Genomic DNA, 14,728 nt, shown 5'->3' with positions numbered 1-14,728 from the left:
GACTCGGGCCAAAAAATCTTGCCCGAGGCCCGGTCCATTTTTAAAATGGGCCTCGTTTTTTTGTCCAAACCCATATTTCGAGCCTATATTTTTATCCGAACCCTCCCATATCTCGAGCGGGCTGTCGGGCCGGGCCGAGCCACCCGGCCCATGAGCAACTCTAAATTATGATAGGTAATAAATCTCTTAATCTTGTATTGTTAGAATATGCTATATTAACTCCCTCAACTCTTTAAATATTTGGAATTCGTCTTTATATTTTTATTTTTAAAAATTTTATCTTTCTATTTTTTTAATTTCAAAAAAAAAAAATCTAATCTACCAATTACACTATTTGAAGCTTCAACTTACAACTGAATTAATAAGTATTCTTACACCAAATTATTCAACTAAATAAATAAATAATAATTTTGAAACTGAAAATACATGTTTAAAATTTTTTAAATTATTAATTTATAATAAAAAATTCAAATTTTATAATAAATTAATTTTCTATTGAGTTAAACCATTAGAGTTAATTTTTTTAAGTTAGACCTTGAATTTAGTAATTGTTACTATATTGGGACCTATACTAGACAACTATTTACACGTAGGGGTGAGCAAATTTTGATTTGATTCGAAAAACCCGATAAAAAATTTAAGTTTTGAATTAAATAGTTCGAATTATTCGGATCAACTCAAATAAAAAATTATTTTTTTATTTAACTCGAATATGAATTACACAATTTGAGTTATCTGAAAACCCGAATAAGAAAAGGTAAAACTACATTATTTTGATAAATGATTATCTTTTCTAAAGTTAAAAGTCAAAACCATTAAGTTAAAAGGTAAAAGTACGTCATTTTGATAAATGTTTACCCATTAAGTTAACCATTATATTGTTTATGTAGTTAAATAATATTGTACTTTATCTACTAGTTAAGTAATCGGTCCATGTAAACGCAATATTGAGTATAAATAATAGGATTCGTTAACTCGACTCGATTCGAAAAAATTTCAAATTGAACTCAATTGTCAAAATAGGATTCGTCAACTCGACTAACTCAAAATTTTTTAACTCAATTTGACTCGATCGAATACTCACCCCAGTTTCACATTAGGGCTTGAATACTTTTTTATCTAAGTTAATCCCTAAACTTGGCAATTGTTCTTATATTGGGGCTTGAACTTGACAATTGTTCCCACATTAGGGTCTATACCATGCAACAAATCTCACAACAGGGCTTGAACTTTTTTGGGGTTCAAATTAATCCCTGAACTTGGTATTATTTTTCCATATTGGGGCATGAACTTAACAATTATTCTCACATTGGGGCATGAGCTTAAATAAAAGAAATTTAAACCCCAATATGAGAACAACTGTCAAATTCAAAGCCTAATTTGGACAAAATAAAATTCAAATCCCATAAATAAATTCATGATTTAACTTAAAAAAAAAGTTTAGACGCAAAAAATAATTTAACCCTTTCTATATAGTTGAATCATAGTTCATTATAGTGGCGTCCTGTGCTCTCGTTGTCTTTTCGAAAACATAGCCTTCAGAGAGTGGGGGCCTTTTTTCTATTAACGGTATTGTTATACGGATCACATAAATGCAATATGAAACATTATACGAGAAAATGATGAAAGTATACAAAATTATAGAATATTTTTCTAATATATCAAAATTTATATATGATCTTATAAATATAATGTAAATACATAATATTTTAATGTTCAACATCGCACAGATCATTTTTTTTTGTATTTATTAATTTATAGATGATAATAACAAATATTTTGTATTGTTTTTGTTGACATGAGTTTAAATTTGGACCATCTCTTTAGTTATTATTGGTAAAAGTATAATTGAGAGAGGGGCAAGGACCACTTAAACTTTCCCAGGTTTTCCAATTGCCAATTCACATTTACATATACAAACAAATGCTTTATTGGGTGTAGATTTTACGTATTTTCAATTTTGTTACTATTATTAGTTTTTGGGTTGGGGGCAAATGCAATAAATGGAAGGTAGAAACTAGTCGAACTTGATTACCATGTATTCACAACGGAATAAGATAAAGTCGAGTGAATTAGAATCAATTGAGGTATTGATTTGATAAAAGATCAATTGAATCGGATTAAAACATTGGTTACATTGATTGAATTAAAAAAACGATAATTTAATATGGTGTGATTTCAAAAATATTGCAGACAGTAACCTTATATCCTCACCCAATGCCAACAACCTGCATAAAGTGAGTTTCGTTGAGGGATAAAATTGATTTCGATGAGATTAATTGCGATGGAATATATATTTAAAACATTGCTGGTCTCTAATAATTAATTCTAGAGCCCAAACATCAACCCACAAGTGTGTAGAAATTTTCAAGTTGATAAAGCCCATTTAAATTAACAGTCAAAGGCCCACTAGTTCCACGTAACAACACTGCCGTCTTCTCTCTGGGTTTCCTAAAACCCTTAAAATCAAATTGGGGAAGGACAGAGAAAAGAAGACTTTGGGGAAGAAAGTTAAGCTTTGAATACCCAGAAACAGAGTGGAGAAGATGTGGTTAGCGGGGTTGGTGAAGAACAACGTAAAGGGAGGGAATGGCGGCGTTGGGAGTCTACTGATTCGATACATGTCGAGAACTAGGGCAGTAAATGTGAGAAAGATCAATCCAAAAGTACCCATTCCGGAAGCTAAATCCATCGCCAGTTCCCTTTATGACCTCATCAAGCAACGTGGTCCTCTCACCGTTCCCAACACTTGGACTCTCGCCCAGGTCTTCTTATTCTTGATTGTATTTTTTTTTTTGTGATTATCATTTTTAAAAAATGCCGATCGCCTTCACTAATTTGTATTATTTCTCCTTTATTCTCATTTGTTTCTGAATACATAAGTAAAGGTCTTAGCTTTTCCTTCAATTTCATCTTGCATTTGTTGCCTTGTTCTTACAGTATTGTCTTGTAGGTTTAGTTTATGAACTTAAAATCTGTTTTTTAAATTATCATTTCATTTATTGATATGTCAAAGATTTATAGAATTATGTGTGTACAATTCCATAGGGTTTTGAATTAAAGAGGAAAAAAAACCACTTTAATTTGTTAAAAATGGATTATCAAAGCTAGATTAGATCACTGCATTCATTTTCTCAATATCTCTTTGCCATTTAGTTGCATTTTGTTTCCGATGAATCTAAATGAATTGCCATAGTATTTTTTACACCTATTACTAATAAAGATGTAATTTTCCTTTTTCTTTTTAGCTCTAATTTGCATTCTGTTCTATCGATCAAATGGGTTATGTCTCTGAACATTTTAGCATGAATATACTGGTAAAAACAGTGAGAGCTCTTTAGATAGTCAATATCCTTTAATGACTTCTACATGCTGAAAAGGCTTACTATATGTGCTCCGCAATGCCAAGCAACACGCACCAACTCGACAATTAGACATGTATCATGATGCAGTACTACGCATACTATAAGTAGTTGTCTTCATTTGGATGTCATGCTATAGTTGATGGTTTCTACTTAGGCGTTCTTTGTGCTGGTTTACTCAGATTCTGCATTGCATGGCATTTTTTTTTTGTCAACTTCAATCTTGGTGTATTTATACTACATTCTTGTTTCTAACTTTAGTGCTTTTCATTCAAATGAAAGGAAGCTGGAATTGGTGGATTAAACAGCAGAACACACATGAAGATAATGCTCAAATGGATGAGGGGAAGAAAATTGTTAAAGTTGTTCTGCAACCACGTTGGGTCCAACAAGAAATTTTTGCACTGTACGCTTCCAGAAGAACCTCAAACTGAACAATTAGAAAGCCTTCCAGAGCCTGTACTGCAAACAAAGAAGAAGCCTTCTGCTAAGAGAAAGAAGAAAACTAAAAAATGATTTATAATGGTTCTTTTGCATGCAATCAAATTTGCTGCTATACAAAGATCCTGTGGGAATTCGAGTCTTACGTTTTGGGTGAATGCCTCTATCGTATTTTATCTGCTCCTTTACCTTACTTAGGCATTTATTTTGCAGGTTCCTTCTTCCTTTTTCTCATTAGAATCTTCTGAAAACAACCATGATGAGTTTTAATCGGATCTGATGGACTGAAAGATGTTAAAGCATGTTTGCCTGGTTAATAATGTTTATGTGCCTGCTGACTGTCATTTGATATTGGGTTGCCTATGTTGTCTTTAAACATTAACTGGATTTTATGACAGGTTTGTAGCTGGAGGTTTTAGACAACAATTTGATCAGACAACATGCTGAAAATTGTGTTGTGTTGTTAAGAAGGATACTAAGAATATCAACTAGGAATTTGTTATTAACTTTGGTTGATTTGTGAAGATACTTGTATTCCAACACTTGATGATGCTTAATTAGAGTGCAAGAAACGATGCCAAAGTTAGTACATAATTATATTGACCTTAATTCCCACGGTTGTCTGCGTTTAGTTCAATGGTCTAAAGGGCAATTTATTTTTATTTTTGGGGGGCGGGGTGTTGAAGAGAACTGGTTAGTTGAATCAGGAACCGATATTCCGAAATAATTAGAATTGTTTCGAGCTAGTAAGAAATCAAAATTAAGAGCTGGGAAATTTTTTTTAAAAAAAGTGATTGTTTATTTTTTATTTTTTAATAACAAAATATCGGATGTTTTTATGTTGTTTGAGTTCATTTTTAATATTTTATTTGTGAATATTTCATTGGATTGAAGTGAAAGCTGGAAGTTAGAATTGATTTGATTTTCATTGCAATTCCTAAAAAGGGTCAATGTATTTGCAACAACTCCAAAGCAGTAAAACATGATTTTCCATCTCTGAATCGAGCTCTTTGGCTAGCTTTATTTATTTACCATTATATCTTTAAACTATTTTCTCATACATATTTTTCACGATAATTTGTTTTTTGGATTCAATTACTTTTCAATGACTTGCATCATAAATATACTGTATATAATGTATATAGAAAAGCAACATGTGCATACAGATCTTAATATGCTACGAAGATCACTCAAATGTGCATCAAGTTCTTTTAGAAGGGGAAGGATTCTGCAGCAACTGGTGCTAGAGTTTGTTGGCAATTGATCTGTTCACCAAAGGCAAAAGGAGGCTTGGGATTGAGAAATCTGGTTGACTGGGATAAGACTTGTATATTACATAAAATCAGAGCCATTCTTGTTGGAGAAGGCTCCCTTTGAATTTCATCACTCAGAGTATATGTTTTGAAGGGAAGGAGCCACTGGGATGCTACTTGTCATTCCATAAGCAATTGGAATTGGAGGAGATTTCTTAAGCTAAAGGAAATTGTTGCTAGGTCGTCAGTTGGTAATATCATCACTTCAAAGATTTTAGAGGACATTGGAGTCAAGAATAGCAAAATTTCTTGGCACAAACTGGTTTGCTTCACCTTACATATCCTAAACACTACATCATTGCTTGGTTGGTTGTGTTAAATCGGCTTCCAACTAAAGATAGACTTATTTCTCAGGGGCTCAACGATGATGCAACATGTTTGTTTTGCGACAAGGATGATGAAACAAAGGATCATATCTTTTTTGAATGTAGCTATTCTAAAAAGATCTTAGAGATGGTTTTGCAACTTTGCAACATTGGTAAAGTTGTTGGATCTTGGAGTCAAGAACTGGCGTGGGCATTTTTACAGTCGAATGATAAGTCTCTTATGGTTGCTATACCCAATCTTGTTTGGAATGCTTATATCTACACTTTATGGAGAGAGGGAGGGGGGAATAGAGTTGTTCATGAAGTAAAAGATTTAGGCCCACTGTAACAACCCCATACCCGGTCCAACTATATGGACCCAGTATATGACTTACATTTGGTGCCAAAGCGATTTTGGCTAGATACTCTATAATTCAATCATTCATATATTGTGTTTTAACTTATTTAACTAAAAAAAATATTAATATAAATATCCGAGGTTATTAATGGATGTTTGTTTGCGTTTGGAAATGATTTAAAATTTTGTTTTTTCTCAAAACAGGGGCAAAATATCTATACCGCTAAACAAAAACGATACCAAAACTGCTCTCAATTTCTCAAAAAAAATTATTTTTAGATCAATGTATCGATACCTTTTTCCTCAAGTATCGATACCTTGGGTTATGATGACACAAAAACAGTTTGGAAAATTGCTAAAAAGCCCCCTGCACTAATTCAAAGCATTCAAACACTTCCAAACCAATTCAATTACCCTCAAACTCATTAAAATTCACCACAAAATCTATATAATAACATCATATATGCGTGCATATGTTAAGCTATTATAAATTACTTTCAAAAGCTAACAAAATATACCATTAGATCACCAAAATAAAAAAGTTTCCAAAGTTTGAATTTTAGTCCATCTAACATTCACCTATACCAGAAACCCATGTACATGCTATACTAACCCCAAAATTCATACATACAATCTTGCCTCTTGGAATGGTGATGAGTTGAGATTCACACGACCTCAATATTAGCCGAAACGGATCTACCTCACCTACGCGTTAGAGAATTAACGCCGTAAGTCTTTGAAGACTTAGTAAGTACTTCAAGATTTTTAAAATCTACTGTTATTAATAATATAAAATAAATTTTTATCCATTTTATATACATATAATTCTCATCAAATTAGTCCCTAAAGTTTAATATATTTTTCTTAAAAATCACACTTAGCATTACTTACCGTAACCCATTAATTGATAATAACCGAAGTACGACACTGTAGCCTAATGTAGACTAGCTGAACACTTAGGATATACGGAAACAAATTGATAATGCATGTCACATATTACTAAGCATGGAGTGCAAATAACGATAAGCACCTTTACGATAAGCACCAAAGTGCATATTTTACAATGATAAGCACCGAAATGCGAAATAATATGATAAACGCGCTAATTTTCCTTAATGACATGCCATCAATATCCCAATAGTTCGGGACTCGTCTATATGAGCTTTTCTTATTATTAAATCTTTTTATTAATTCACTTGACAAAAAATAATATAACTTTGTATTTTTCACAATTTAGTCCTTATCATAATAATAACACTAAAACTTGTAAATTCTCTTCTTTTTTTACCACATAAAATACTATAATATTTTACATCACTTCATTTAAACTCACTTTCCATATATTCATAATATCATAACATATTTTAATTTCTTTCAATTTAATCCTTTTTCATTATCACCACAATACATCATATAATGGTACACTAAAGTAACATTTACATTACTTACCCCTACTAACTTATTATGATATCATTAATTTAATAATTAAACTACTTAATTAACATAATTATTTAATTAACATAACTTAAACAAAATTACTACTTGAAGTACTTACAACCAATATTTGGATGATGAGTTTTTCTTCCATTAAAAATATTTCAAAGAAAATAAACGTTTTGAGCTTGGACGGATTTGGGGAAAAGTGAGTGACGGTTGGTGTGTTAGGGAAAATATGATACCTTTTGATCTTTTCTCCACTTTTCTACACATTTCCATTAAAAATATTTCAAAGAAAATAAACGTTTTGAGCTTGGATGGTTTAACAATGGAGGAAGGATATAGAAGGAAATAATAGAAAAGTTGGACAGATTTGGGGGGAAAGTGAGTGACGGTTGGTGTGTTGGGAAAATATGATACCTTTTGATCTTTTCTCCACTTTTCTACACATTTTCATTAAAAATATTTCAAAGAAAATAAAAGTTTTGAGCTTGGATGGTTTAACAATGGAGGAAGGATATAGAAGGAAATAATAGAAAAGTTGGACGGATTTGGGGGAAAGTGAGTGACGGTTGGTGCGTTGGGAAAATATGATACTAGACCTGTCCATGGGCCGGGCCCAGAAAAATTTTTTGGCCCTACTCAAAATATGAGCCTGAAATTTTGCCCAGGCTCGGCCCGGCCCGATTTTTAATAAACAAAAAAAATATTTTAAAAATAAAAAAATAAAAAAAATATTTTTAAAGTATTTTAAAAATAAAAATAAAAAATATATATTTATTATATTCGGGCCGGGCCGGGCCAAAAAAGTTAAGCCTGAGCCCGGCCCATTTTTTAAACGGGCCTCGTTTTTTTGTCCAAGCCCATATTTCGGGCCTATATTTTTATCCAAACCCTGTCATATTTCGGGCAGGCCGTTGGGCCGGGCCGGGCCGAGCCGCCCGGCCCATGGATAGGTCTATATGATACCTTTTGATCTTTTCTCCACTTTTCTACACATTTCCATTAAAAATATCTCACTTTTTTTATTAAATGGTCAATTTGCTAATAAGTCATTAAGCCATCCATCTTTACACTTTTACCCATATCATTACACCTTAAAATATTTACTTGACTATTTACCATTTTATCCCAACTCATCTTTTATAATTCCTAGGAAGACTCATATTTCACTTTGGTTAAATTTCTTTTTAATCCTTCTCTCCTTTTTACTATCACTATGTATCTCCTAACTTTCTAAATTCCTACTTCCACCCCAACAATTCTTATATTATTTCAATTTAGCCTAAGCTTCTATTTAAATCTTTTCTATTTCAGAAATATTTTCTAATCTCGGGTCTAAATACTTCCTAATTTAATACTAAAAATCTCTATTTAGTAAATTTCAAATTTTATCTACTATTTCCTGACCTGGTCCATCACTATACCTAACTCCAAGTTAAAATGTGGTCGTTACACCAGTTTTCTAGGCCTGAACCTGAAAAATGAGTCTAGAATTTTACCCAAGTCTAGTCGATATAAAAAATAAAACCCGAGCCCGGCCCAACCTATCTGTATTAAAATTTTTCATATTATTATTTTATATAAAAATAAAATTAAAAAATATAATACATTAAACAAATTAAAATAAATGTTTTTCAACAAATAAAAAAATTGCTGGTGTCATTTTTTTATCTTTAATTTTCGATGCAAGATAATTGAGTTTTCTAAGAAAATAATAAGAACACGATGAAAGATAGCAAAAGGAAATAGAATATAATTCAATCATCGATAAAAAAAGTAAATCACGTTTTTTTATTTATTTAATGCATTCATTTCATATGAGTTTAGCATCACGATTTCTAATTTTTTTATACAATGTCTAAAATTATCCATAGCTCTTCCCCAATCATTAAATAAAATAATAATGCGCTTCAGCAGATTCGAATACATGTATTCTTGTATTGAAATATTAAAAAGGTATAACTTTTTCTAAGTCCCTCTGTTTAAATAGTTGGTTTTTTTTCGATTATGACATGTGGTAATTCATGATCGAGTCACGGGACAAATAAGGCCAAAATTTAACACCATTAGTCAAAAGCATCATATTGATAAAATATACTGTTATCCCTACTAAAAGATTTGATAAAATATACACTTATCCCTACAGATATTTTGACTGTTCTCCGAAGATTTGATAATTTGATGACAGTGACGATGATAGATAAGAGCACCTTAGCAAATATCTGCATGAGTCATGCTTACGAGAGTATAGTTTTGGTTTAATGGAATTAAGGATAGAAAGAGTCAACATACATTAGATTACAATATACTTATTTATATATATTTATGAAAATTTTATGTAAAAAATAATGAAGTTGAGATTTAAATGGTAAAGTTAAAAGTTTAAATATATATGTATATCTATATATTATTATTGTGTTTATAACTTCAATATATATGATATTATTTAAATTATTGGTTAAGTTAATTTTACGAGTCATTTGATTAGAAAAATAATAAAATATTTTTTTGCAATTAAATTAATATATATTATTCGAAAAAAATTTAATCTTTTTTATTAGGGTGTATACGTTATTATTAATTAATTAATTTCAAATCATATTTATTATTATTTATTATTTTTAAAGACATGTATATATTTTAAACACTTAATTTTGATAAAATAAAATTTTAGTTGTTAAAATAAAATTTTTAAACACGGAAAGGTTATTTATAAAAGGTTATTATCACTGCGATTTTGGTGGAGAAGAAACAAACGGGTTACAGATTTAAAAAGAAACCAGTGGAGGAGATTTTCTCTTTGGTCTTTGCTCTTTGGACTTTCTACACTCAGATTTATTCTTGGAAATAAAAGGGTAAGCTGCTTCTTCTTTGTTCTTTTCCTTAAACAATCCATTCATAGTTCATATGTCTGTACGCTGAATCCCCACACGAATTATCCATTGTTTCACTTTGTAACCCAAAACCATAAACTTCATGTTCTCCACCCATCATCATTCCTTTTTCTGAATGTCAAAATGGAAACTAAATTAATTCATCCATCCATGGATGCGCCCACCTGGAATCTGGGTTTTGGATTCTGATCGAACACCATCTAACACAAGATTTGTTCCCTTTTTTGTTTCTTTTGTCTTTTCATTGGGGAATAGAATACTGAGTTTGTATTTGTTCTATGATGGATTAGTTAGACCAATGGATTCCCAGACCAAAACAGAGAATTGCCTTGGATGGGCTGCTACAGATCCAACTGGTGTTCTATCACCATACAAATTCAGTCGCAGGTGCGTTTGGATTCTTTTTTTTTTCTTTTACCCATTCCACCGCACCATTCATTCATTGGACTATCTTCAATATCATCTTTTTCTTGTTGCTGGTAAACTGTATTCAGGCCTCTAGGAAGTGATGATGTTTCCATAAAAATTACTCATTGTGGAGTTTGTTATGCTGATGTTATTTGGTCGAGGAATATGTTTGGAGATTCAATATATCCTTTGGTGCCTGGGTATGATTTTTCTTTCATTGTGAATTTATGAATGCTTTCTTAAACTTGATCTTATACTGATTTGGTTATTATAATTTCCTTCTGTATCAGTCATGAGATTGCTGGTATTGTGAAGGAGGTCGGTTCCAATGTTCAACGCATCAAGGTCGGCGATCCTGTCGGAGTGGGAACTTATGTCAACTCATGTAGAAATTGTGAGTATTGCAACGATGGCGTTGAAGTTCAATGTGTAAAAGGGCCGGTTCTCACCTTTAATCATATTGATATCGATGGAACAGTCACAAAAGGCGGATATTCTAGCCATATTGTTGTCCACGAAAGGTAAGCATTTCTTGATGCATAAACCATATGGCCTCTTAACCCTTGTAAAACCCTTGTGTGATAGCTTTTAAGGATAGTACTTGCAATGTATACCCTTGTAATTTGGAGGCTTTTGCACCTTTACATGATAGTGAAGTTGAAACTTAAATGTAATCATCTTATAATTGCTAAGTAAAAGATGCTATAAAACCAATGCTGGATTTGATGGTGTATGATAGTTTGGTTTCTTCTTTTTTTTTTCCTGCAATTTTAATGTTTCAACAGATACTGCTTCAAAATACCAAACAACTATCCATTGGCTTCAGCAGCACCTCTGCTTTGTGCTGGGATCACTGTTTATACACCAATGATGCGCTATAACATGAACCAACCTGGCAAATCTTTAGGGGTAATTGGGCTCGGCGGTCTTGGTCACATGGCAGTGAAGTTTGGGAAGGCTTTCGGGTTGTCAGTAACAGTTCTTAGCACGAGCATCTCTAAGAAAGAGGAAGCTCTGAGTCTGCTCGGTGCAGACAATTTTGTTGTCACATCTGACCAAGAGCAGATGAAGGTATAGACCTTAAGGAATCTCAGCATCTTAGAAGCTAATATTTATAATAATTCTGATCATTGACCTTGTTCTGGGGCTGATGTTTTCGGTGCAGGGCCTATCAAAATCATTGGACTTTATAATCGACACTGCATCTGGTGATCATCCATTTGATCCCTACTTGTCTCTCCTCAAGTCTGCTGGTGTTTATGCCCTCGTTGGGTTCCCGAGTGAAATTAAATTTAGCCCTGCAAGCCTTAATCCGGGTACGTAACAGTATTCAAACCTGTCAAAGCGTAAACTAAGTTGCTTGAAAATGACCATTTGGCTTGGCAGGTATGAAAACATTCGCAGGAAGTGTAACAGGGGGAACAAAAATGATTCAAGAAATGATAGGTTTTTGTGCTGCTCGTAAAATATACCCACAGATTGAGGTAATCCCTATCCAATACGCCAATGAAGCTTTGGAAAGGCTGGTAAAGAAAGATGTTAAGTACCGATTTGTGATCGACATCGAGAACACCCTGAAATGAGATCATGCCAAGAGAAAATGAATTTGTTTTCTACGATACATAGCTTTTAGTTCCGCCTATTGAAAACATACCATGACTAGCATAGATCTTGGATGGTGGGCAATGCACTTATTATACAAATATTAAGGCATATTTGTTGAAATTTTAGACCTTTTCCTTTACGTTCTTTGTTGCTCTTTGTAGTAGTCTTTTTGGTGGTAATAATTAGTAAAATAAGTTGAAATTTTAGACCTTTTCCTTTACGTTCTTTGTTGCTCTTTGTAGTAATCTTTTTGGTGGTAATAATTAGTAAAATAAGTTGATTTACTTTCTCAATGTATCGTCTTTCTTGTTATAGTTTGTTTAACCACTCTTAATTATTTAAATTTCTGTTTTGATTACTGACTATTAAATTACCAAGGAAAAGATAATTTGACAGATTTTAAAGTTTGCATAATAATTTTAATTCTTACCGTTTATACATGGGTTATAATTTAATTATTTCTCTTTATAGATTATTTATAGATCAATTTTAAAAGAATAATAAATTATAAAAAAATATTATTTTAGATTTTTGGGAGTTCATTTTTGGCTTTTTTTTTTATATTTGGTTGGAAGGATAGATATATAATGTTGAAGCTTAGTTTTTCTAAAATCAAGATTAAATTGATATGCTGAGGGCTAAAGTGACTATTATACTAATTTTAAAAGCAAACATATTTGATAAAAAAATTAAATAGTTGGGTGACTACAAATGTAATTTAACTACCAAGCTGAAGATAGTATGCTTCTATTGACCCAACAAGCTAGGAAATAGAATTGTAAACTTCACCCGTTTCATTTAGTACTAAAGATCAAACAGCAAGTCAAAATTTTCCAAAACAACAAATAAAGATAAACATCCTTCTACTCAGCAGCTGTAATCCAAATAAAGAGGTAAAACAACAAAAAACCATGCTACCAAAGAAATTACCATAACAGAAAAATAACATGGCACCCATAACTATGACTTGAGATAACAATCATTCCTCTTCGGCGATCCTGCCCTTTTCGCTAACATAGATACCGTCGAGAAACTTTCTAATATCCTTGTTCTTCACATGACATTTCTGTTCAATAATGAAAGGTCAGACAGTCAGGTCATGAAACATACAACATTGGTTAAATGTTAGCATAAGGTGGGCAAGAAGAATGTTTAAACACACCTGGTTTATCAAAGCTGCTGAACGAGACACGAGTTCAATATCATTACCATCCAAAACGATCTCATCCTTGACCTTCTCGGATCGAGTAATGGCAACCCCTTCCAACATATCCACCTTACGCACCTGATGTTTGTCAACAAGAGAATGGAGCAACATAAATATAATGTTAAAAGAAATATCAGAAACATCTTGACCTTCTTAAATAACAACAGGCATACAAATCAAGAGTGAACATGGTTCCTTTTAACCCCTAAACAAGAACAATTTGGTTGAAAACACAATACCTGACAATTTCTATACATCACTAAATCAAAATCGTGAAGAATTTCGAGTTTTCTTAGCAAGTTCTATACTAAAATTAAAGCAAACTTGAACGAAAAAGATACTACCTTTTTAGTTCATTTGTTTTAGCATAAGAATGTTCTATATAAGTTATATTAGGCATCCAAAATGATAAGTTTCTAGTGGAATTCATTGGAATTTGTCATTTTTCAACAATTTTCTAAACTATTATACAACGTCATACACAAGCAGAAGAAACTTTAAACCCTAATACCGAAGCATCATCCAACAATCGTTTAACAAATAGAGATCAGATGTTCATACCGTAACAAAAAAAGTACATTCCTTAAATCAAATGGAAAAAAAAGATGAAACGAGTCGGTAACAATCAGAGTTAGATTCACTAAAAATATGCAGCAAAATATATTAAACAAAGCAAGGAACGAGATAAAGATGGGGGACCTTCTTCTCGCCAAGGAAGTTACGGATCTCGATGGACTTGTTGCCGCTAGTGATGGAGGCGTTGATCGGAAAGTGAGCGTAGACGAACCTCATCTTGTACCGGTAACCTTTGGTGACACCGGTGATGAGATTCTCGATGTGGCTGAGGGCGGTACGGATGGCAGCGCTGGTCTTCCTGGTACCGAACCAGGCCTCGATCCTGAGCTTACGCTTGCCGGTCTCCTCGTCCTTGGTGAGGTGGAAATCGAGGTTGAGGTGCTTGAAGTTACGAGTGAGCTTACCCCTGGGACCTTCAACCTCGATCATTTTAGCCTTCACTTTGATATTGACCCCATCGGGGATATCCATGGTCTCTGATGAGAGTATGGTCTTCATTTTCTCTTGCTCTCTGTTTCCCTTTCTCGACTCTCTCTTCGGCGGCTTCGAGGGGAGGAAGAATCGAATGCTCTGTAACCCTTACTTAACCTAAATGCCTCCCTATAGATACGCACGTCTAGTTGGAGTCCTGAATCTAGGGTTTTGGTTGGGCTTCTCCTTGGGCTTAAAAATAAAAAGAAAATGGACCTCAAGATATAGTGAAATGTTAATTAATAATTAATATTACTTTTTTAGGCTATCAATATATATTTCATGTATATAAATAGGGTTAATTTAATCAAACGAATTATGATTTATACTTTAAATTCGCGTGTAAAT

General features: G+C 32.7%; 3 protein-coding genes across 6 annotated transcripts; 2 read left to right on the top strand and 1 right to left on the bottom strand.

Annotated features, from left to right (window-relative positions):
- The first annotated feature begins 2,407 nt into the window (after positions 1-2,407).
- LOC107937289 (uncharacterized) lies at positions 2,408-4,397 on the top strand. 2 transcript variants are annotated; one of them, XR_001694637.2, is made up of 3 exons: positions 2,409-2,765; positions 3,645-3,956; positions 4,202-4,397. XR_001694637.2 is itself a non-coding variant. In XM_016870154.2 (2 exons), exons 1-2 carry the CDS (start codon positions 2,547-2,549, stop codon positions 3,876-3,878), a joined length of 453 nt encoding a protein of 150 aa, XP_016725643.1. In that variant the 5' UTR covers positions 2,408-2,546; the 3' UTR covers positions 3,879-4,152. The 2 variants fall into 2 exon arrangements, 1 of the variants encoding a protein (XP_016725643.1); XM_016870154.2 differs by lacking the exon at positions 4,202-4,397 and having other exon boundaries at positions 2,408-2,765; positions 3,645-4,152.
- A 5,548-nt stretch (positions 4,398-9,945) lies between these two features.
- On the top strand, positions 9,946-12,419 carry LOC107929599 (probable cinnamyl alcohol dehydrogenase 1). 3 transcript variants are annotated; one of them, NM_001419171.1, is made up of 7 exons: positions 9,962-10,074; positions 10,404-10,500; positions 10,608-10,721; positions 10,812-11,042; positions 11,307-11,592; positions 11,687-11,837; positions 11,908-12,376. In NM_001419171.1, exons 2-7 carry the CDS (start codon positions 10,412-10,414, stop codon positions 12,102-12,104), a joined length of 1,068 nt encoding a protein of 355 aa, NP_001406100.1. In that variant the 5' UTR covers positions 9,962-10,074; positions 10,404-10,411; the 3' UTR covers positions 12,105-12,376. The 3 variants fall into 2 exon arrangements, with proteins under 3 accessions (XP_040962491.1, NP_001406100.1, NP_001314233.2); XM_041106557.1 differs by having other exon boundaries at positions 9,946-10,074; positions 10,408-10,500; positions 11,908-12,419.
- Positions 12,420-12,890: 471 nt separating this feature from the next.
- Positions 12,891-14,488, bottom strand: LOC107929586 (60S ribosomal protein L9-1). The gene is made up of 3 exons (NM_001419170.1): positions 14,033-14,488; positions 13,289-13,411; positions 12,891-13,192 (listed from the first exon to the last, which is right to left on the bottom strand). Exons 1-3 carry the CDS (start codon positions 14,405-14,407, stop codon positions 13,106-13,108), a joined length of 585 nt encoding a protein of 194 aa, NP_001406099.1. The 5' UTR covers positions 14,408-14,488; the 3' UTR covers positions 12,891-13,105.
- Between the last annotated feature and the right edge of the window lie 240 nt (positions 14,489-14,728).

Source organism: Gossypium hirsutum, chromosome D12 (genome assembly GCF_007990345.1).
Source record: "Gossypium hirsutum isolate 1008001.06 chromosome D12, Gossypium_hirsutum_v2.1, whole genome shotgun sequence".
NCBI lineage: Eukaryota > Viridiplantae > Streptophyta > Magnoliopsida > Malvales > Malvaceae > Gossypium > Gossypium hirsutum.
The sequence above is the reverse complement of the archived record's forward strand: the minus strand, read 5'-3'. Positions and strand labels throughout refer to the sequence as shown.